The sequence below is a fragment of the Ascaphus truei genome, chromosome 6, assembly GCF_040206685.1.
Source record: "Ascaphus truei isolate aAscTru1 chromosome 6, aAscTru1.hap1, whole genome shotgun sequence".
In the NCBI taxonomy this organism is placed as follows: Eukaryota; Metazoa; Chordata; class Amphibia; order Anura; family Ascaphidae; genus Ascaphus; species Ascaphus truei.
Genome location: NC_134488.1, coordinates 67,781,964 through 67,807,293, shown reverse-complemented (window position 1 = coordinate 67,807,293; position 25,330 = coordinate 67,781,964). Strand labels below are relative to the sequence as shown.

The window sequence follows — 25,330 nt, the reverse complement described above, 5'->3', positions numbered from 1 at the left end:
GGTGGCATTATGGCAGATCACGCCCTGTGCTAAGATGCGATGTGAATTAATAGGGAGCCCTAGGGGGATTATTTCTCTCCGTCCGTTCCATCATCAGTGATGGAAGCGACCACGTGACGGCTTCTCGACGCAGTCACGTGATCAGTGTGCCGGAGGGGCCGTGGCATTCTGACCCTGCGGCCCCTCTGGCACTCAAAGAGTTAAAGAAGATTATCAACCTTATTTTTACTGGGGTTTTTTTGTAGCTGTTTTTGATTGTATTGACGTTTTTATTTGTCTGTAGTAGAGAGTTCACATCATGTAGGGTTGCTAGGTGTCCAGTATTGAAACAGACTGTCCTGTATTTGGACACTCTGTCCAGTTAAAAATTAGAGGTAATACTGGACATGTATTACCTCTCTGGACATAGTGACCTGACTGACATGGGGGGCTGCGGGATTTCCCCAAGCAGGGAGAGAGCAGGGCTGTTGCTAGGGGGATGGGCAGCTTCCTCCATCCTGATTGGCTGAATTAGCCAGCAGCAGCCAATCAGGAGGAGGTGTCAGGAGCCTGGGAGTGGGGCCAGGGAGGAAACAGCATGGAGCCCAGAGAGGGGTGTGTGTGACTCGAGCGCATTGCACCTTTCACTATTGTGTCCAGTAATTTTTGAGAAGTCACCTGGCAACCCAATTCACATGGCAACCTCTGCTTTTTAATTTCACTTGCTCCATCCCACAAGGCAGCACTGAGCTGTTTTCCATACATACTCAATGCCTTATTCTATGTAGTCCGATGCTGCTGTTCAGGCTATTTTCTGATGAAAATCCTCATTGAAGTCAACTAGGGTTTTCACTCGAAAGCGGCCACATGGGAGTATAGAGCATTACTCCCATAAAAGGGTATTATCAGTGAACCTGTCTAATCGGAATCTTCTCAGATAAGGTTATTTAAAGTCGCACTATGTCACCAGGTGCTTTACAGCTACTTTAATGTTGGGTCTAATTTTTTATGAATAAATGACGAGGTTTAAACAGAAATCGGAGCAGAGAGAAAACTAAAGAAGTGAACTAAAATCCAGCTGCCATATTGTACATTAGGGTGAAGAAATCCTTCAAAAAGATGATGGGGCTGAAGCTGAAACTGCCCTTTTTAAGTCTTCATTTTTTTTCATAGTCTCTTTGAATATACCGTGTGCCGCTCTCTTTGTGTTACCCAGAAGACACAGTGTCAGTAAGACAGCTGCCTGCGCAGTCAACACACCATGCAGGTGTACCAGATAAATCACGCCTTTATTGCCCAGTCAAGCCTGGAAAATGGGGCATTCTCTTCGTCTTCTTCACACTCCACTGATCACGCGTGATGGAAGCAGGGGTAGGCTGAGGTCATCGGCCAGTTTGCAACCATTTAACGCTGAGAGGGGAGGAAGCCAAGAATTAAAAATGACAGAGAGTCAGTCACCGAGCACGGGGGCTGGAACTAGGGGTACGGCCAGGGGGGTTGCTGCAGCAGTCCCTGGGTTGATCCATTTTAACATTATAGTAATGTATGTATCTTACTGAGTTTGTATGTACAGCACCCAAACCCCCCAAACTGTTCCTACAAGCCCGTCACTGAGTGATTAGCAATGGAGTTTCAGGAGTAATAGACAGACCCAAGAAAACAAGGTTGCCATGTTCACGCTTATCAGTGGTAGAAATGTTTTTAGGTCCGTGCAGAATGTGGATAGATTTTCCAAGGATGTTACGGTGCAATCCAAGATTGAACACCTTTTTCTCTGCTAACCTCTTGTTTCGTATTGTGTTGCAGACCCCTCTGGCAGCAGAGGAGTTAATATATGCATCCTATGTATCTAACTATATTTAGATACGATGAAGATAGAGAAACGGGGAGATTGCTAGAGAGAGCGATGCAATAGAGAGCGACATTATTTAGAGATGTGCACATGTTACGCTTAAGTTGGCGAATCCGGTGAAATTTGTCGTATTTCTTTTCCCCTTCTAGAAATGTCACAAAAATATCAATCTTTGCCCAATTTTTTTTAGCAAGCATTAAACATCAATGTGCAAGATCCCGAGATCCGTTATATACCGTCATTCACTGCCATTTCCGCTAAGTGGTTGTTTCAGAATGTAACTCTTTTGCTGCCGGACGGGCTTGCGTGGTATTGCAGCGCAGCAGAATAGGTTAAGATAACTTTCCTCACTTTTCCCTTTTTTTTTTGACCCTTTCAGTGCCAGAAGTCCCGGCAACACATCGCAAATCCATTCTGGCACTGGAAGGGTTAATGGCAGTGGCATCCATGTACTGCGGTTATAAATAAATCCCCTCTCCTAGTTTGGTTTAATTCTAGAAACACGAGGAGCAGCAGAGTTTTCTGAAACACAGAGAGTTTCAGCACCTGATTTTGCAGACTGACAAAGAGCGGTTAAGGAGGAACCCGTGATTTAAGCTGAAAGGTGCCTATTATACCTCTCGCAGTAACAATAGTGATGGATCATTGAAAGCAGAGGATTTGACTATAGCCTGCCAAAAGTGCTCCGAATGTCAGGCGCCCAGCACTGACAAACATTCTCAGTGGGTGTCTGAGCCATCAAAATCTCTTTCACAAACAACACGGTAATTTTATCTTCTGAGAAGCTACATTGAGTTTGTCAAACTCTTCAAAACAGCCTCCGATAACTGCTGGAAGATAGTGCCACCAATGTTTTACTGGGCCTTCAGTTCCTTTAGGAGCAGAAAAAAACAGAGGCGAGACAGGTGCAGAAGAGAGAGAGAGTGTGTTCTGAAGAGAGACCGGAGCGAATAGAGAAGGTTGAAGGTTAAAAGAGGAAAGAGAGGCCAATGCAGGAGTAGAAAAGAGAAATAACTCAAGAAGTTAACACTAAAATGCCGATACATTTGGGTATTATTTTTTTTAATCTAAATGTTGTTTCATACACATTTATCAGGTCCTCTACCATACAATTATACTAAGCCCAGAGATACAGTATTGTGTGTCTGCACTGTTTTACCATGTACACCACAAACTCAAAATTAAATATATATACCTTTTATATCAGGCTTTTGATTAAATATTTAACCATCCAAAAAACAGCTCATTCTTCTTGCTTGGAAATTCACAAATGTAAATGAATTCGTCTTTGAGACTGAACACCATGCGTTTGTGAGTAACCTACCCTACTGACTGAGTATTGAAAGAAATCACCTTTATAAGCTAACAATGAACAGGTTTAACTCTGCATCTTCATACAAAAGGCTCTGAAAACAATGCAGATTTGGCCGTATCCCAAATTGGCACCTGCTACAATAGCTGTGATTTTGAATTGCACGGCAGTGAGTAACTGCTGTGTACATTTTTTATATACAGTACCTAAATACCTATTTAGCTTCTTGTGGGCTAGCAGCCTTGAAAATGATAGGATTCAACCGTTTAAATAACATCTAAAGTGCGCTGCTTGCTGTCCAAGCTACACATGTAAGGCCCGGGCCGTAGAAGGGGGGAGCCGTGCTGCACCGCGCTGACGCTGAGGCTCGCCTCCTGAAGCTGTGCGATTCCATGCACATACAGGCGAGCCAGCGGGCGCGATAGGGATGCGGGGGGAGGTGGTGGGAGGCAGGGCAGTGACGTCGCTGGACCAATCGCCCGCGACGCACTGACGTCAACGTCAGTATGCTGTCACCCCCTGCATTTAGTGGTTGGATTGTGATGGTAGTTAGGGGTACAGAGTACCAAAACTTTTATGCATTATCGTATAGCCAGGGATCTCAACCTCCAAGGACCGAAATCAGTAAGGTTTAAGGTTTCTGGACCCAAAATAGCATTTTAATGGAAAAAGCCCTATTTTTAGAAGGCTTTCTCTCTCTGTTTTATTAGCATGAATAATATATAAGCCTCTATAACATGAGATCCCAAGTGACTTGCCCCAATAGGTTTAAAATATCTTAAAGTCAGGCATAGTATAACTACTTTTTTTTAAGGCAGTTTGGACATTATTCAACACGCTGTAAAGAGAGTGAGGCATCTTCCCACTGAGGGAGACTGCCTTCCAGTGAGGGAGACTGCCTTCCAGTGAGGGAGACTGCCTTCCAGTGAGGGAGACGGCCTTCCAGTGAGCGACACTGCTGTCCTAATGTAAGGCTGCCTTCCAATGAGTTGGACTCCCTTCCATGGAGAGACTCTCAACACCCTTACTCAATATATAAAGCTGTGTTCCCCTTGCTCAGCAACAGTTATGTTCCATTCATTTGAATTGGGGCTAAACTCTTTCCTAGCAAGGAGAAGATCAATTCAATGCAGACCGGGCACACATTGATCACTGTGTCCCTTGTGCGACTGTACAGTCCTGTCTGTGTCTCTTTATCCATGCATCTCCCATTGCATATTATTAAATTCAGGGATGACAAGGTTTAACAAAATGACACGGTCCAGTAATTGACTCGCTGGTTTGTAATGCCACAACATGACTAATGAAAGTTGCACCTCCGCTGGTTAGAGCCCCGGAAATCTGCTGTCAGCAGAACCTTTAATTGGAGATCACCTTTACCAACTTCACCAATTTCATAAATATTCAGTGTAACAATGCAAGCCTAAAGCGTGTGCTAGCTACTTAATTTGCTTTGCGTTTGACATTCATTGTCAAGGACACAGAGCTGAGATTCCTCTGCTCTTCTGCTCATATAATTCTGCACTAGAGAACAATACATTACAGGGCGAAGAGCTAAAACTTGTCTAGATCTAGATCAAGAGATCTGTTCTCGTCCCCTTACTCAGTAGCTTATGATTCTGGGACTTGTAGTTCTGCTTCTGATTATACCAATTTGCTTTGTGGGAATGTTTGCGGATAGCAGTTGAGACCGTGTCATACTCATATCACAATTAAAGAAGCAAAATACCCTTCACTACAACACTTTGTTGTTGTTGTTGTTGTTGTTGTTCTAGGGTTGAAGCAGGTAGTCCCTGGAGCTGAATTGTGTTAATTCCAGCTCCGGGGACCCCTTGCTTCCTGAGATACCTCCGTAATGGGTGCTGGTATCCCTGCAGCTAGGGAACTTGTGTGCCTAATGAAATGGCGGCTTAAATGTCCCGTATCGCGCAGGCCAATAGGAAGCTGTGGCGTCATCCATATCCGGCTTCTGGTGAGAGGGAGAACGAGGGATGGAGACGGAGGAAGTGAGGCAGAGGACAGTGATAGGAAAGAATGGTAGTGACACGTAGAAGGAGTCGGGGGACAGAGTAGAGGGACAGTCTCAGTGAAAGGCAGCATAGTGCGGCAGAGACAATAAACAGTCTCTGTAAGAAGGTGCAGAGGAGACAGACAGTGGATAGTCACCTTGAGAAGTAGTATAAGAGAGCCACAGCAAAGGGACAGTCACATTGCGCAGTAACTTAGGGGACAGTGACAGAGAAAAGAGGTGAGTCTGTGAGAAGGAGCAAACAGGACAGGATATATACTGTATGTATTGATCTAACCATGAGGTTATAATTAAATCCCTAATGCACCATTGCCACTGAAACAGTCTGGATACATTTTGGGGGTGAAATGCATGTTATTACTCAAAGCTGTTTCTAACTGCACTTACATATCTCCTCTACGGCAAACCCCTTCCCTGCGCCCATTCCCTCTTCCCAACACCCCTTAAGTTTGAGTGAAAGGGGAGAGTCTTCCTGCAAGGGAATACTTTAAGCTTGGCAGGTATGGTTTAAATATGTCATTTATATGCCCCTTTTGGCCGCATTTCTCTTATTGAATATGCCGACTGTTTCTGCTTGATACGGAGGGCGTTACTTAATCTGTGCAATGGTGAAGAAAATCAATATAGATGAGATAGCATGGTGGGAGAACAGAGCAGATAGCAGGATATGTGACGTGAATAGGGTACAACCTCCGTGGGAGCACAGGAGGGGGCTGAATAAGACAGAAGCACATACTGTAGGAAATATATAGGTACAGTCTTACCTAGCAATATACAAATGTGGCCTCACTAACACACGGACGCTGTTCCTTTAAGGAGGGGGAAGCAGTGACTGCGATATTTCTCCTTACCCTCCACCCTTTTTTATTAAAACAGACTGTAAATAAGAACTAAATCCCCCTTTGCCCTCTGTCTGCCAATTTCCTCTCTGCTGTGAAACTTCAGACCCAATTAGATCCTTGCTTTTCTTTTATAGTTAATATCCCCTTGTGCCTGTCCCAAGAAGTTATGAAACACCTTACTGTATTATCCTTGACCATCTATGCTGGGAGGCTCTTCAATGAATCCACCACCCTTTCCGTAACAAACTTCTTCTTCACATTTCCCCTGCGCCTCCCACACTCCAGCCTCCGATCGTGGCCTCTTGTTGGGTCACTTCTCTGTCCCTGGGATATGCTTTCCTCCTGCACCTTGTTGAAACCCGGATCTATTTGAACGTTTCTATCATACCCCCCTCTCCCTCCTTTCTTTATCACATCCCTTCTCTCCCCCAAGCTGGCAATGTTGAGGTCCCTTTAGTTTTTCCTGATGAGTTTTAAAACCAGAGGTAGTCAAATGCCATAGCGTGGGCTGGGGGTGCTGGGTAAGGAAGCGTTGATCCGCACCCACATTACCTTCTCCCCTTTCATGTTCATGCAGCCACACTTACTGAGACTGCCCGCAGGGGTATAAGAGCTCCACTGACACATAAAGAGACCATACACTGGGGCCGCCTGATGCTCAGCGGTGCTGACCTATGGCCGGAGAAATGAATCCTGGCTACTGTGAGACTTCTCCCGTCACACATACACATTCTAATTGTAATGCAAAGTTGTAACCATGAAGTTGTTTATTGTTGTTAATAAGGGGGTGTACAGGTGACCCAGGTTTGGGTCACCTGTATAGCTCCTGTGCTCAGCCAATTTTGAGTGCCCCTTGTTCATGTACAGGCACAAACTCAAACTGCAAAAACACTCCCCCTCTTCTCCTCTCTCCCCCTCTTCTCCTCCTCTCCCCCTCTTCTCCTCCTCTCCCCCCTCTCCACTTTACCTCCCTCCTCTGATCGCTCTGCTTCTCCTCCCCACTACGCTGAACCTTGGCTGTATGTTGACCAAAAATTTGGAACTTGACAAAAAATGATTGGCTGGACTTGATCCCCAAAATATTTTTTATCAGCTACTGTATCTTCTTTCAGGTGGGATACCTAATGAAAACCAGCCGTAGCCATTGGGACTATTTATGTCAATGTTAGGACACCACTGTCTGCAGCACCCATTGGTTAAAACCTTCAGCTATTGAAATCAGCTGTCAGAGGGGTTCTGCAAGGCATTGCACAGCAGTGAACGGGTTAATACGCCAATCATAACAATATAGATCTGGTATTAGGGGAAGATATTCCTCCTGTCACGTGTATGTGCATCAGTATAGATAAGCTAATATAAGTGTTTGATTGGTAAGATGTTATATGCATAAGGACCACAGTGCTACAGCTGCAGCAAAGTGAAGAGTTGGCAGTGACTTCACAGGGGGACATATTTACTAAGCAGCATTATGCTGTAAAACACCTTGCAGACTATTCATGTCAAAGGGGTATAAAGAACCTGATTGCTTTTTGGTGCTTGGGAAATTAGGCACTAATGCTTGGTGGTTGTTGTCCTATTTTTCAATTAGCATGCATTGTGCGCACCCCTGGCAGAAGAGCGTTTAAAAAAAGCCAATGGCACGACTAAGCTGGGTACAAAATGTTCCTTTTTTGGTCCAGAGTCACAAAGCTCTGTTAAGAGACGTAACGCGACGTTAACCTAAGTTGGCGTCACATGGAGCCTTACCAAATATCTTCAAAGACCAGTAAAGTTGTGTAAACTAGAATGGCCGTTAGTGGTAATTACATGCAAATGATATGCAAGTGTCATGTTATAATACAAAGCACATCCACAAAAGTTCGTTAGGGTTACCGTGAGCACTGAAGGTTACGTTCGTTATGTCATACCTAAACTTGGCGTTACTCGCATCCAGACTCTGTTATAGGACTTTTACAGGGTGAAAATAGCTGTAACTCCACAGTTAGGTATGAGTTAAGTAACAGAGCATTATTTGCCTTTCCTCTTTTTCTCAACTTGAGTTAAACACCTATTTCAGGGTCTGGATCAGAGTAACACCAAGACTGCCATAACATTAACATCACGTTATTGGAAGAGGACTAAACTCATGTGACGTTACGCCCCTATCCTAATGAGATATAACCTCATGGAAAATAACCTCTGTTCCTGATTTGGGTAACGTCACGTTATAATCCCTGATTTAATGGAGCTTTGTGAATCTAGCCCTTGGTGGGCTAAGTGGGTTTGCCCCTTTAAAGTGCAAGCCTGCCCTGGGAAATCACACCCACTGTAGCCGTACCTCTGAGCGTGCACTCATTTCTCTGTCCTACTGCATAACTAGAAGGCATCACACAGACGCCAAGCAAAAAAAAAAGACACAGAAATGGCTTATAACTGAGGAGCCATAAAAACCCTAAAACAAGCCATAAAACAAATGTTCCCGTTAAGGATTTTAAATGTAATGAAAGCACAGCTTCCCAGATTTAGGTCACATAACAATTAATGTGTTTGCACGCATCTCATTGTAGCAGCCAGCATGCTATATTTCATTGCTATATTGCATACGGGGTAATACAGTTGCCAAGGTAATTACTTATTTTGTTTGCCGAATGCAGCAAAGCCAAAACACCAGATAAACATTGCGTTGTTCTAATTTAAAACCCATCAGTACATTTAATTAATGGTGCTCAACTTCCTCCATTTTCAGTTCTACTCTGTCCATTTCTGCCACATCTCAGCTCTCAGTCTATTAATGTTTTCTTTTGTATAGCAACTCTGCTGCGCTGTATTATGGGAACATGTTTGAGCTCCAATATCATCATGGGCAGGTGCTGGTGCTCCAGGTCACTATTGCTCACAGACATACAGGGCTTTTACTAATCAGAATGCAGGAGTTAGAGTGAGACCACGAGAAATGGACCAGAGTCCCATGAGGAGAAGGAGACTGGCAATACTGAGGATCTTAGGGCTGTGTCTCTTTGTATGTGATACTTGTGATGTTGGATCCATACACAGAACCTGGCTGATATTAATAGATTTCAGCCATACAGTACATCAATGCTCCATTGTGCAGTGGGTTAAGAGCGCCAGGTGCTGGCATTAAGGTTTGAACCCTGTAAATGGCAGAATGCACCAATAACCTCTGCCCTGCGAGAGGGGCCAGCAACGTATTGTTCTGCACGTTATGACATTTCTTTTCAATGCATTGTGGGCCCCTCTGACAGCAAAGGGGTTAAGCTGTGTGCTTACAATATATTTGCCTAGTCCGACTCCCCGGTTCGTGCCATAGGAGAATAAAGTGATATCATGCTCTTTACCAGTGAGAAAGAGCAGTTGCATGTGATTACCATTCAGTCTCCCTGTGTATTTTCAGAAAGCCGACCTTGCCGTGGCTCCTCTCACCATCACCCACGTCCGTGAGAAGGTCATTGATTTCTCCAAGCCCTTCATGACGCTGGGGATCAGCATCCTGTACAGGAAACCCAACGGCACTAGCCCAAGCGTCTTCTCCTTCTTGAGCCCGCTGTCCCCCGACATCTGGCTGTACATTCTCCTCGCCTACCTGGGTGTCAGCTGTGTGCTGTTTGTTATAGCCAGGTAAGGCGGCCTCAGATATCCGTATAAGTACTGGGTCAGACCATGTAGTCCAGCAAGCCTGGTATCCTGACTCGCACAGGGGCGAGTACTGGAGGATTCTGGGAGACTGCATTATTTTGTAGAGAGTATCACTCCCTTCAGCACAGAGAATCCCCCACTACATTAGTAGGTGTATTTAAGATCAGAGCATAGAAATTGCGTGTCCATTATACTAGTAGCTACTTGTGGACCTTTCCTCTGAATATCTCTATTCCTATTCTAAATTGCATAGCCTAGTCGAGCCACACTAGGATTTCTCACCTGGGGTGCTATGTCAACTGAGTGCTGCCTCCAACCAACTTTCTTCAGGTACGTGCGACCTACTGTATACCTATAGATTATAAACAGCTAGGTCTGTGCAGCAAACATATATAACACTATAATCCACAAACTCTAATCAATCAATAGGATGTCTGTCTCAAAAATATCCTGCTCCCTGAAAGGTATGTATATGCAGCACAAAAGAAAACATGTACTTTGAGAGGGTAGAAAACCTTCCTAAATAGGGGTGCACGAAACGAGAATGTAAAAAAGTAACAAAAGTATATTACTGTACTTCAAACATTACTAATTATGGCACAGAGGACCTATAATAATAGCATGTCCTTGTATAGCACTGCTAGTTTTACGTAGCACCTTACAGAGACATTTTGCAGGCAGAGGTCCCTGCCCCGTGGAGCTTACAATCTATGTTTTTTGGTGCCTGAGGCACAAGGAGATAAAGTGACTTACCGAGGTCACAAGGAGGTGACACTGGGAATAGAACCAGGTTCCCTGCTTCAAACTCAGTGCCAGTCAGTGTCTTTACTCACTGAGCCACTCTTCAATCAAATAAAACAACAGCATCCACATTACTGGTTACATGAGGTAGCCCTAACATATAGTGGATATTGTGAGTATATTCACTTCTATGCCGATATTACAGTTGCTAATCACTATGAATTCCTTATTAATTGTACAAGTGATTTATGTATCCGGGTACATCCAAATAACATCTATTAGTAGTATTAATATATATATATATATATATATATATATATATATATATATTATACAGGATATTGCACAGTGTATAGATCTCAAAAAGAGCCAAATAGCATCGACGGTATCACATGTAGTTCGGATCCAACTCAGTCCGTTCAGATCCATGTAGTTCTCAACAAGAAAAAAGAATTGATTATGAAGATGTACTGTAAGCTTCTTGCCCGAATCCCTAAGGAAGTTACATCAATGTAGTGGTGCAGGGCAGGGGTATGCAAAGCTTCTGAGCTGCGCCCCCCCCCCCCCCCTGTGTGCCAGCCCCAGCACTCGCGTCCCCCCTTTCCTGTGACCCGGAATCAAAAAGACACTGTGGGTCATGGGATGTCACATGACCACCCGCAGCATTATTGACGCGCGCTACCATAGCGACGTGCACGTCACATGACCCTGCAGCGTCCTTCATAAAGCTATATGTAAATACAGGCTGGTAGACATTTTAGATTTTCTCATTCATCATCATACAATACTCTTCAGCTGTATAGTTTGCTAGACAGCACGCTTCAAATTACATAGGAATTACTCCTGTTAACATTCTATCTCTGTGTACAGTATAAGGCTGCACTTATAGTGCCGGCGATGCGACGTCGCTTCAAAGCAATTGTATGGAAGCCGTCGCGTGAGTGGACGCAACGGTGCTACCAAAATCCTTGTAGTCACTAGAATTTGATTTTGCAGAGACGGTCTCCCCATGTGACTGCCTACAAGCCAATCACATAGCCCCTCTGCCTTCCCCCTTGCTGACCTCACTCCCCTTGTAGCCAGCGACGTCTGCAAACCTGATTGCAACTTTCGCAATTGCGACGGGTGACGTCATCGTTGCCGTCGCCGGCACTATAAGCACAGCCTTAAGAATGACTCCTCTTAGCATTCCCTCTCTTTGTATTGGAATGACTTCTGTTAACATTCCCTGTAACTGCATATCTGATCCTGGCCACTTATAGACATCTACTTGTCACTATTCATACCTGCTGGGGAACTGCCACTTCCTCAAATATACCTGAACCAGACTTTCACTGTTGTGGAACTGCCACCTCGTAAAGGGGGTATTTACTACTAAAACATGGGAATCTGGTTGCCAGTGAAACAACAGAAAGGGCTGGCGCTCAAAATATTAAGTGCACTAACTAGTGCAGTAAAGTGTGAAAAAAGTGTAAATAAAAGTGCAATACTAATAGCAATATAAAGCACACACAGTAGAAAGATATAGTGACATACAATATGCTATATCTTGTGATAATAGTGAAATAGATATATAACAATGCAGATCAAAACAACCCTTCAATGGATGGTCTTGGGACTCCACACAGCAGAATTCGTTCTCAGAATTAGGGGAGCGCAGACGTCAATGTTGTGTATAAAAAATCAAAAACAATCTAGTGCAAATAAAGTTTATAAACCAAGTGTTTGGGAAGACATGAAGAGGTTTCTCACGAATGGTAGAAATAAAAAGGCACCTCAAAAGCTGTGCTGAGTACTGGACTATGTTATGTTTGTGTGCATAGGTTCAGGTTTCCACTTCAATGTAGTAACCTCACTCAGGTGGCACCATCCGTGATAGTTTGGGTGTAGATATAGGCAAGAAAGCCAACAATAGTGTGATACCGTAAAAGTATATAACAATCTTTATAAATATATAAAATGAACACTTACTGTACATAGTGTCATGCTAAATCAGACACATAAAGGGTTCGTGTGCGTTCAACTCCGGTACTCAAAGTGTATTTGCACTATGTTGTTTTTTATACACAACATTGACATCTACGCTCCCCTACTTCTGAGAACGAATCTGGTTGCCAGGCAGATGCTCTGACATCCTGGGGCTTCTATTCCTTGCCCTCTGGGGTATGTCTGAATTCCCTTCTGTGGGACATGCATCTGTCTTATAGGCCAAACTATGGGATCCTGACTACTTAAGAACTGTAATAAAGGGACCTGACCATTGCTATACTAGGGGAAGCACATTTCCTACCTCTACTCCCCGAGTTTTCACCTCTCCTGCCATGTTGACTTCTGGCACTCCTGGAACCTGACTTCCCAAACGTCTCTCTGCCTAATTTACCCTCCTATGACAGCACCTCTGTCTCACTACTGGGCAGGGCTAGCATCTCTTCTCTTAACCCAGGGGTGTGCAAAGTGGGGGCTGGGGTGGGGGTTGCAGAGGCCAACTCTTCTCCAAGGCACTTAAATTAAATTCCGGGGGGGTGGGGGGTGTCGTGTGAGGCCTCTGCAACTTCCCTTACCGTGATATTGAAGACAAGGTAAGGATGGGGCATGAGTAGGAAGGTGAGAGCAGACAGGTGGGCGCAAGGGGGAAAGTTTGGGCACCCCTGTCTTAACCCCAGGCATTTCTTAACCGAACAGAGGGAGAGTTACCCAGAAAAAGCAAAAGAAAAAAGAAGAAAAATATATCACAGTTACAGTATATTGGTCAAAGAAGTCTTGATTCTTGTGCAGATGCTGTCTCTACAGCACAACAGGCCTCCTCAGAAAGTCTCCGTGTGCACAGGCGCCTTTCCTTTTCTTTGCCTTTTCTGTATACAGTAATTAATAATTTTCTTTTCTTTCTTTTTTTCCCCAACGTGGATCTGAATGGACTAAGTTTGATTCAAACTGTACGTGACACTGTTGATGAGATTTGTCTCCATTTCAGATCTATACACTGGCCAATAACTTGTATGTGTATTAATAGTACTAATATTGGGGACATAGATGTTGTTTCAATGTACACAGGTACATACAGTAGAATCCAAGAGGAATTCATAATGTTTAGCAGCAAATATCAGCATTACAATGCATGTACAGTACTCACAATTTCCCATGTAATATATGTTAGGCTTACCTCATGGGTCCATGGATGGGAATCCTGTATTTCTATTGATTTTATATGTTTTCTGGGCTATCATTTGTTATGTTGGTTGCAATAAACGTGTGTTACTTTTTTACATACTGTTTGTGTTCCCCTATTTTGGAAGGTTTTCTACTGTCCACAGATGTAACGTATAATGTTACTTCCTCTAACACAACTTATTACCAGTGTAGGTAGGTAAAAAAATTGGTTGAACAGCAGGATCCAAAAAAATAAGCACCGATCATCTTACCAGTTGTTGAAAAAATAAAAAAAGTTTAATCATTACATGATTAAAAAACAAAAAACATGAAGACAGTACTGGACAATTCTCCCACGCGTTTCAGGCTATGCAGCCCTTTCTCAAGGAGTGTCTCAGTGTCACGATATACTGTGTATATCCCAACATATCTCACAAAGGCCCTTATGCGATATAGTGAGAAGGGGTAAACATCTAGTTAACATTGTATCAGATTGTATACCTGTGAGTAGACGTCGATACATTTGTTGACTGTCCCACTTCTCACCATACTGAACAGGGAGAACAATTCATTTAGTTTGACTTCATTGTTGTCATTTACTTCTTTCTTTTTGCCTCTGTCCTCTAACAACCTGAGAACCTCACAGGCTGAAGGAGCAGCTGAGTGGTAATGTCCTTTCCTTCGAAGTGCGTGACCTTTCTTCACATCCCAGTAACAACTCCTTGTGAACTTGGGCAAATCACTCTATCTCCATGTCCCATAGGCACAAACGTTAGATTGATAGCTCTTCAGGACAGGGACTAATTGTGCCTGCAGAATGATATGCACAGAGCTGTGTACTATAAATATTATTATAATATAATGTCACCTATAAAAGTACTCCTAGCACACAACAGGATCCACTTAACTAAAACATTCCCTTCTGTCCTTATCCGTAGAAAAACATATATGTTAATTTAATTCCTAAGCGGAGGGTGCTATTTCCATTACATACAGTAAGCATGGTAGCCCATAAAATGTCTGTAAAGTACCAGCAATGCATTAACAAGCCCACTCAACGTCTCTGCAGTAAATAATACAAGCCTATGCAAGAAGAGCAGGTGTTCAGTTTAAGAAAGGAAAGGAGGGGGGAGGAGAATTAATGGGTATGTTGTTCTACCTCTGCATGAATATTACAAACAAGGCTGGTTTCCCTTATTTCCCCCCATCCAAACCTTTTTGAAGCTGTATTTCAGCTAATCTCCACCTTAGAACAAACATCTGCACCTTCCTGCTCGCACTGTTCTGATCTATAATGGATTTGCAGGTTGCAGCTATTCTGATCTCTAATCCATATTTATGGAATGAGGACGAATCCCTGTTTTGCAGCCCTGCGGATGCCCGGCAGGAAGATAACTGCGCCTAATAATTGATAGGGGCAGGTTTTCTGGATTACTAAAAGGAAAAGGAGAAATGAGGTTTCCATCACTGTCTTTTTTTTTCATTTCATAAACCTTTGCTTGATTTATTCACAGTCTAGAGCACGTCTCTCTTTCACTATTCACGTCATCTGTTGCTTTTATAGCCCTATGTTGTTGAACATTAATGGGGAGATTTCCTTCAGTATGTACAGTAGATACATACAATTCTGTTTTGATGCTATAGTCCTAAAGTCTGTTTTCGAGTATCTCTACCTACGTAATGTTTCTCCATAGCATAGACTTCTCTTAGATATATTGGAGGTTATTCATTAAGTGTGATAGAGCTCATCTGGAAGTAGAAATGTGCATTGACTTAAATGTACGTTTCCATGCACTAGCTCCCAGATCGGCAGTATGGCAATTTCATTTTTTTTTTAAAAACCCTATTGAGTAGAAACATGTGAAGACATTCGCAAATTTGCCAAATATTAGGGTGAGGTCTGTTTGCTGAGTTAACTTTTTTTTAAATGAGCAGTTCTACATTTATTTATGAGAACACTCATGGAACTAGCCAAACGTTCACCAGTATACAGCAAGGCCTCGCTTCTCGGCGCCCTGCTTTTCGGCGAGCCGCTTATACGGCGGCACCGAGAAGGGGGCCGTCATGTCTGCCCAGAGGTCGCGCATGCGCAGAACGGGCTGTTTCCACCGCCGTGCATGCGCAGAACGGTTTGCGCATGCGCACAAGGGGGGGAATGCTGGTTTGCGCATGCACACAAAGGGGGAAAATGACGGTTTGTGCATGCGCACAAGGGGGGAAATGACGGTTTGCGCATGCGCACAAGGGGGGAAATGCCATTTTTGCGCATGCGCACAACTGAAAATCGCCGGTTCCGCTTTCCGGTGATTTTCACTATACGGTGGGCCCTTAGAACGGAACCCGCCGTATGCCCGGGGCCCTGCTGTATTTGCCAACCGTTTGTAATAAATATTTGTCAAGAGTGGTATATTTGCAAAGGGTTATATAAAAGATATTCACAGTTGGTTATAACTAGTGAAGTTTCGTATCTTTCCATATTTTTTCACCAGATGCATGTTTCCAAAATAAGCCATATTGGAGATCTTGCGTGACATTTTTGCCTATCTCTAATATTGAGCATCTGTTTCATGATGTACTAGTAGGTTACACTCAATTTCAGGCGCTGTGTGTCATATTGTCTATTTTGTGTCCTTAGCACAGTTTGGCATTTTGATTCCAGTAATATAAATAAGGGACATTGGTGTTTCATGGGCTTAGTTTATAACTCACTAACAGAGGTGTTACCCACTCAGGATTGTAAAAAGAGTATACTGTAGTTTAAATAGGGTGCTACACAGTTGAGATATAATACTACAAAAATAAAATGGTATAAAGAACCAAAGTATATCTCTATCTGTGTGCACACCAAAAGACAAGGTGCACATACTGTGTGTAATGAGTATTGAGTGATTAAAACATAACTTTTAATGGGAATCTATATAGATATACTTTGGTTCTTTATACCAGTTCGTTGTTTATTTATAACTCCCTGAATAATGCTTATTTTATTTAACAATGCACTTTATAATTAAACATAATAACAACAATGCATCTATCACCTGCATTATACCGTTTGCACTTCTAACAGTGCACTTTGTACTCCTAATGTGTCTGTGAGCCTCCCAATATAACATTTAGATTGTAAGCTCTTTGGGGCAGGGTCTCCTTTAGGCTTATGTTGTCATTTACCTGTCGCATGTGTTCCCATTGTTTGTACATTATTGACCTCCTATTGTAATGTTGTAAAGCGCTGCGCACATGATTGGCGCTATATAAATACAATGATACATACGAAGATGCCGAGTTTCCCTCCCCTACCTGTCCATCCTTCCACCACTCTGCCTTCTTAGAAATGCTGTGCTAGGGCGTCACAAACTTTTTCAACTGGGCCCTCCAGTTGCATTTGTTTTGCCTTTGGGACCCCTGTTCTACATTCAATGTGCAAAGGAAGAGGAGCAAGGTTACAGTACCCAAAGAATCCCGTCATCGAATAAATATCCCATAGAGTGCATTATATTAATGGGGTTATTGATGCAGGAAAACTGCAATGCCTTCTGGCTTCCACGCACTCATTCCTCTCTGCATCTGACACCGTGTCCTCCTTTAACGTTTCTCTATCTCCCAGTGTGTATACCCCTTTTGTCATTCTGGCTCCCTAGATTTTGGGCAAATATTGTGTTCGAGCATAACCCCCCATTGCCAGAATGTTATAAAACTGGGGCTGATTTAAAGACAAGTCTAAGTTGGGTAATAATATTACTACTACTACTACTAATAATAATAATAGCATGTTCTTGTATAGCGCTGCTAGTTTTACGTAGCACTTTACAGAGACATTTTGCAGGCACAGGTCCCTGCCCCGTAGAGCTTAGAATCGATGTTTTTGGTGCCTGAGGCACAGGAAGATAAAGTGACTTGCCCAAGGTCACAGGGAGCCGACACTGGGAATTGAACCAGGTTCCTCAGTGACAGAGTCTGTGTCTTTACTCACTGAGCCGCTCCTTCATCCCTAAGGCTGTAGACATGCTCTGCCTATCTCTTTATTACAGTATGTAAATTGCCACATACTGTACACTACAGCTCTGTTCACAGGAAGTTTAGCTATAGAAACAGGTTTAAGGTAGAGCGCTGGTTTCTTGAAAAGTACGTTCACATAGTGCTGTAAGTAAATCCCAGGGCTGTGCTCTGGAGAACAGCGTAAGGAAGATTAGCCGGTTGTCAATACAGAAACATGAGTCTGAAGTATGCACTAGGGGTACGGTTGATGCTATCATTGTAGGTCAATGCTACTTTAAACCAACTCAGGGGCTATTAAGGAGTGTGGAAGAGGATGGATTTCATACTTGTTTATAATGAGACTTCCATGCTTATAAATGTGCCAGTGAATCCGAGGCATTTAATCCCTTAAGAGTTTGAAGCATTAGACCCAAATGACTGCTTGCTATTTGCATTCATATCAGAGGCTTGTAGGACACCCTCCCTGGAGAAATAACTCCTTATTTCTACTTGTTAACAACCTGGCATTTTGTAGCATGGTGCTTCCTTGGAGAGCTCAGTCGCAAATAACTGCTTTAAAGGTGCAGTTCTATATTGGAGGGAGCAGTGGCGTAGCTGTAGCCTGGGCAGCTCGAGCAAAGCCTGGGGACCCGCGCTCTTGGGAGCCCGCTCACTAGGGTTACCAATTCATATTTATCCCGACATATTTGGCGACTGGCTCTTGGCGGCTGCTCGTGTGCATGCGTGATCGGCACTGGCCCACCACGCATGCACGATCTGCATTTGCCGGTCGCTCACGCGTATGCACGATCGGAGCTTGCCGGTCGCGCATGCGCATGGGTGACAGGCAACCGCCGATTGCGCATGCATGGTCAGCAAGTGCCGATCGTGCACAGGCAGTCAGCAAGTGCCGCTCGTGCATGTGCAGTCGGCAAGTGCCAACGCAATAGAAACATTTTGCCCGGGGTCCCGCCGTGTCTACCTACACCACTGTCTGGGAGGCTGCGGCATGTTTTACCCCATTGCAGAGCAGTGCGTTTCCAGTCCTTGTAGCAGTGAAAGGTGTTTTAGTTTTTCCCCAAACAAAATCAGTTTGAAAACACTTTTGAATGTCTGAAAAGTCATCTGTTTTAGGTTATTTCAGGGACTCCGAGCCAAATTTATGGATCATGTCCGAGACTCATTTAGGAGAGAGACTGCGATAAGGGAGAGATAAGGGCAGCGTTACCCAGGTTGCAGTATTTACAATGTCAGGATACACTTTTTGAAAGTGATTTTAAACTACAGTACTTATGTGTCTGATTTTTCTAATGGCCTCAATGGAGAAGGAGCGTTTCAGTGAGTAAGACACTGATTTTGTAAACAATGACACTGAGTTTGGATCAGGGGAACCTGGTTGAATTCCCGGTGTCCGCTCCTTGTGACCTTGGGTAAGTCACTTTATCTCCCTGTGCTTCAGGCACCAAACACATAGATTGTAAGCCCATCTGGGAAGGGACTGTGTGTGCCCCTCTCAAATGCTAGAGCAATGCACAGCAATGCAATGTATTCTGTAATTAAAAGGGTTAAATCTTAATTAGCACAGAGTTGAAGAATAATTCTCCCGAGTCTTGCTATCCAACAGGCAAAGACTCTGACCCCCTCCCCCCCTGAGACGTCATTTATGCTCGAATAACTGTTATGCCAAATCATATTTTTTCGCTCAGCGTCCTTTGAACATTTTGAACATTTTTTTCCCGGTGTCAGGACAAGGAAGCCTGAAAAAAAGGATTGTGTTAAATAAGAAATTATATCTCTACTTAAACCTTCCATGAGATGGAAGCCAGCCTGAGGGTAATTGTCAAACAGGCTTGACTTCTAATGTACAACCTGCATGGGTAGATGGATTGAACACAGTGTAAATGTCACTTCATTATGTCTCCGGACTCATTTTAATGGGTTTTACAAGTCTTTTCACTGTGCTCAAGTTGCTGTGTAACAACTTTTAGAATATTCTCTCTGATTTTATTTTTGACATTGGATACTCACATGGATGTGCCCAGTTCTATGTATCCGATCTCTCCTTTGATCTTCTTGCTTAACCACGTTCCCTCGCTTCACTTTGACAAAAGGTCTACTGTGGCGTTGAGATGGGATGGAAATCTTTAGCGGTTAATTAAATGAGATACAGTATATGAAACCTGTAGATGCAAATGAACTGGATACTTTGTTTCGGGAACTGAATTCAAAGACCTAATTTCTGGTGGCATTTGGCAATGAGAAGCATAAAGATGTGATTTTAGATGTAGATATGAATATGAAAATATATTCATTATTATAAAACATTTTTCTTACCGTATAAAGAGCTGGCAGTGTGAGTTTTTTTTTAATCAAATGGCTTTCCCCCATAGAACTTAGACTTTAATGTTGGTTACAAAGTCACAGAGGTCAAAAGAAAGTAGCCCTGGGTAATGTATGTATGTACAGTATGTATGTATATCTTTATATACTGTAGTTCCCATAGTGTACTCAGCGCTTTATAAAGAAGACCATACACTACAAGTTATTGTAATACAATAAGTGCAACCAACAAAATCAGACAATAAGAAAGGAAATCCTTGTCCCGGAGAGCTTACAATCTAAGTGGTATGTTGGGAGACTTACAGTTAGACGTGAGAGGGGGGTGTTGACTATATCCCCAATCTGACTGGTTGTAGTTGACCATGTGACTCCCTTTGGATGACGTCGCATCCTTTCCAAAAATTGACTGTCACATGGTCTACTACAACAAATCAGATTGGGGATATAGTTCTCACAATCTGATTAGCTGAAGTACCATGTGATGGCAGCCATGTTGGATTTTTTGACGTCATGTTAAAGGGAAAGGAAGCACAGCCATTCTGATTAGCTGGCTTCACTCCCTTTACATGACGTCACATAAAAGATTTTTTTAAAAAGAGGCACATGGTTTTCACAGCCAATCAGATAGCATTGGAACCATATGCCAATCAAATGTGACATCACAGGCCTATGTGCAGCCTCATTTGACGGCAAGAAGCCGAGTAGTGAAGACCTCCTCCAATAGGATTACAAGGGCGTTACAGATGAAGATGAAGATGGTTGAAGATACAGAAGAAGAACAAGAAGAAGATACAGAAGAAGATAGAAGACACCCAAATGGATTACAATTAACAGATGAAGATAAAGAAAGAAGAAAATGACTTTGGACTTTACCTGTTGGCCGTTGCTGTTTCGGATCGTGGATTGGTTCGTGAGCTTGCAGAGACCATGGGAATCGGAGGGTGAAAACATCTAAAGGTAAGAAAAAAAAATGAATGTATGTTATTTTTATTTTACAGTTTTTTTCACTGTATTTTTATTGGTAAAATAGCCTTTAGGGCTATACATACATACATACAGTACGAAGCGTTGGTTGTTTTGCCAAATGGTTGCTTTAATGTGTTTTATACTGTATGTATTTTGGCTTTTTTTTTTTTCAATTTCTATGCTATGTATTTTGCGTTTTCATGTTGTATTATGGCATTTTTGGTGGTGTTTTTAATTGTTTATTTCTGGGTTTTCTTTGATGTTTGCTTTTTAATAGTGGTTTATTTTTGGTGTTTTGATTTTCAATGATGGTGTTTATTTGCCGATTTATTTTATTTATTGATGGTTTTGGTTGTAGTGAGTAAAACTTTAGGGCTTTATTTGGGTGCCTTGATTTTCCATAGACAGTACACTATTGTATGGTCACTGAAAATGTCATATAGAATACCAAAGGATTGGATTCCTTTGGGAAAAAGAGGATAGAATCCAATCTAGCAAGGAATAGTTGCAAGTTTTTACACTAGGTTTGACCGTATGGGTTGGGAAATTAGTCGGGTTAAATTTAGGAACTTGAATTGTGTCCAAATGTTGTTGTTTTTAGGGTCAAGTCAATTGATATCAAAATCACGAGGAACTAACAGCTCACTCTTCACATTCAAAGAACATTCAAAGAGTAAATTGTGCCAAGAAACTGGGTGATATCAGTCAGGGATTGATGTGGGGCTTTTGGGGGGGGGGGGGCGGGAGTTGCATGCAATAAGAATGGGCTTAGAGAGGGGGAGACAAATTTTACCAACTAGGATTTCAAAAGATGATTGGCTTGGGGGCAATTTAGCATGGAGTCTTCAATATAAAATAACACCCCTCCTCCTCTCTTTGACCTAAAAATGGAGTATCCCTGAACGGAGAGAGATGCATTAAGGGTTTTAGGAGGTAGCTAGCTATGCTTCAGGGAGGATTATGGTTTAAGGCTTGTGCAAAGGGCACCATGCCCTTGGTTCATCCAGTATTTATATGGGCTACAGATGGCCCTTTTTCTAATTCCAAAGGGGCATTATTAGGGCTATGGAATAGAGTTGAAAAAGAGCGACCTCGGTTGAGTTAAATATCCCCTCTAATGAGAGTAACAGATTAAATAGAAATTTGAGTAATTGTTTGCAGGCTGTAAGGTTGCGATGTTTGCCATTAGAATGAGTGGTGGTTGATGTGTGGATTTTATAATGCAAGAGTGACATTTATATGAGGCCACAGTAAAGAACAGAATTGAGATAAGTAGCAGGTTCATTATCAGAAATGTAGGTTACAACGACATGTCTGTGCACCTTACTTTAGTAGAGTTGAGTGTTCAAATACAGGGTTTCAAGGCTGCCAGCAGAGTTGCCAAGTTGATATCAATTGCTGTGTCAAGAATACATGGCTCAATCCCCTTCCAATCTCCTGACAAACTCCTGCCAAAATCCTGCATAACTATTTTATCCCACTTAAGATATGCATTTTATATGATGAACATTATACTATGCACATTATTAATGCACTACATCCCCCTTGTATGTGGGATTGCACCTTTAATGTCACTGCCTTTGAAGTGGATGAACCCAGTTTGAATACCAATGTCTGCTTTGTGTGACCTTGGGTATAAAATTAGATTCTAAGCTTTACAGTATGAGAACTTGTGTATCTGAAATTCTATGTACAGTACAGAGCTATATAAGGGAAATTAATATTATTATATTTGTCATTTGAATGCTATCACAACCTGCGACCTTTTTTGCAAATTCCAGTAGATGTTCTTTCCGTGAAATCATTATTATATAGTACATTTTCTATTTGGTAATAATAATGCAAGTTGACATTGAATTCCTACAAAACCTTGCATCTCTCTGGTGTATTGTAGGACAAAGTTCTGTTGGGAGCAATCACATGCTTTGCAGGTTTATCAATTCTTCATACTTGTTATTTAAGACCTCAAAAGTCTTTCTTCAGAGTTCTCTTCATAGCATAACATGTATTATGGCTTTTATCTTTGATGCTGAATAAGAGTTTTCCTGTAGCTCTATTTGCTCAGTAAATTACTGTACCTAAAAGGGAAGGACTGACCTTGTGTTAATGGCATCATCTTTCATCCAGCAGACAGTAGTCTTTGTGACTGAGGGACGTCACTTCATCAGTACAAGTGACACGGGGACATCCCTTGAGAGTAGAGGAAAGGGATCACCACAGCAAAGGGTACTTTAGTGGCAGTGAACATACAATACAATAGACACTGTCGATACCGGAAGTTAGGCTCGATTGGATATCGGGTGCAACTTCTGTAATCGGCCGCCCAGTTGGTCCTCCCTCCACAGGTGAGCATGTGGTCTCCTCCCCGGCCGGTCTCAGGCCAGGTCCCCACTGCCTACTGCAGCGCCCACTATGGCGGACACTGCGAGGACAAGAGACGCCCCTCAATGGGGCTGGGCCCGCTGCAAGGGGTGGCCAGTTTTTCCTGCAGAAATGAAAATTGTGCTAAATACTAGCGACGGAGTGCTAGGCCACGCTCCCCGGCAGTTCAGCCAATGAGGGCAAATCTGACAGGTGACGCCATGGCCGCGCCCCCCATCACTCCCCCCCCTTGTCTTTCCCCCTGCAGTTCACTTCCTTGAGATCATTGATAATTACAAAGATTGGATGAATATCTAACGCATTTAGAATTCAGCAAAACTTGAACTCGATAGACATATGTCTTTTTTCAACGTACATAACTGTGTAACTATCTCTGTGAATAGTAGGTAAAATAAAATAGAGTGTAAGCCCTTTGGGGCATAATGCCTGTAAACGCCATGTACAATGCTGCACTTGTAATCTCTCCAGGACAGGTTTTAATTTTCCATCGGGTGCTTTTATGCTTGATACATTTATTATATTATAATTCCCATTATTCTAATGCCTTTTTTTTTTTTACAAAGCACTGGATACATTGTTGGCACTATATAAACAAAAATATATACACAAATTGTCAGCACTAGAAATTATTTGATGGCATTGCAGGTTTAGCTGCATCGCTGCATAACTTCCCAGCTATCACTGTGTTACTATGCCAATTAAACTCCCTTCTAATACTCCCTGCTACAGATTCAGTCCCTATGAATGGTACGATGCCCATCCTTGCAACCCAGGAACCAACATTGTCGAAAATAACTTCACCCTCCTAAACAGCTTTTGGTTTGCAGTTGGCGCGTTGATGCAACAAGGTAAGGGTCCCATTTCTAGTTTCCTTTTTTTTCTTTCTGTTCTTACTTTGCTGCCATAGTGAGCGTTTTGTTCTGTTCTGACAGCTGCAAGATAAGACCCAGCAGCTCTTGTCACGAAAGAGCAAAACTGCACAAGAAATAATGTTGTCTCCTTCCCTGTCACAGAGCACCAGAGAGGAACTTTGCTGTCATGAAGCAACATTGCTTTTTGAAATTGGAGAGTTGTCTCGAGCAATTACAGAAATGCTTGTCAACACTCTTGTCTTGTAGCTCGAATTACAGCTTATGTGCTGAGGTTTTCAGATCTGAGCCTTGATGGCGTTGCTGCTACAGTACAAACAGCCATACTAGCATGAAAACACAAACTACATCCATTATGTTTGTGATGGTAGGGGTAAATATGGCTGCTTTTAATAAAGGTTAAGCCTGCCATTACCCCTACCTGTCAATAACACATCTGTATTATATATACATCTATGTGTTGTGTAGCCTGGTTCCATCACTTCAGGGACCAGGAGTTCATTCTGTGTTCAGTTGGAAATGTTACAAGTTACCAATGACCTTTTCCATGTTACTCTTTTTATGTAACTCTTTTAATGTTGCATTTTCACCGACCAATCAGGGTGCTAAGTAATATTGAAGGCACCTTGCCTTAACCCTCCCTAAATGTATCCATGATGTTCTATGGGGTTAAAAGGTGGGGAGGGAGGCCCTAGTTAGTTAGTCTTAGGCCTCGGCCAGGGTTCCTGCTGGCGTGCGGAGGCGCGCTGAGGCTGAGGGAAAGCGGGTGCTTTCCCTGGCCTTAGACAGCGCGCCGTCCGGGGGCGTGTCGGCGGGCAGGCCAGTGACGTCACGGAGCTGGTTCGCCCTCATTGGGCGAACCGCTCACGTGACCGGCCCTGCGCTCCGGCGAGCACTGAAATGTAAAATTCTGGTAAGACCTACGTTTCCGCGCGCTTGCGGAAGCGTAGGTGAGCCCCTACTAAAGCCGCTCTCATTGCGGCTGTAGGGGCTCACAGGTAAGTGCAAGCGCGCCTCAGCATGGGTCAGCGTGTAAGCGCTGACCATGCCTGAGGCCTTAGGCATGTGTGCCAGTGTCTATGTTAGAGTGAGTGAGTTCCAGTGTCAGTTCCAGCACCGGTTCCAGGTCTGAAGTTCCGTTCCTGTGTGACACTGCGTGGAAAAAGAATGGGGAAAATCTCCTCACGGAGGTCCCGGCACCCAGGCCTGCAGGGTGTTCCCCAGTTAACCCAGTTGAGAGTGTATGTCTTATGTATGTGAACA

At 43.1% G+C, this 25,330-nt stretch overlaps 1 protein-coding gene across 1 annotated transcript in view; it reads left to right on the top strand.

Annotated features, from left to right (window-relative positions):
- GRIK3 (glutamate ionotropic receptor kainate type subunit 3) overlaps positions 1–25,330 on the top strand; it is a 314,294-nt gene that overhangs the window by 258,801 nt on the left and 30,163 nt on the right. The window contains exons 11-12 of the mRNA XM_075604732.1: positions 9,406–9,629; positions 23,928–24,046. Coding sequence (XP_075460847.1) covers positions 9,406–9,629; positions 23,928–24,046 — 343 coding nt within the window. The remainder of the gene's footprint in view (positions 1–9,405; positions 9,630–23,927; positions 24,047–25,330) is intronic.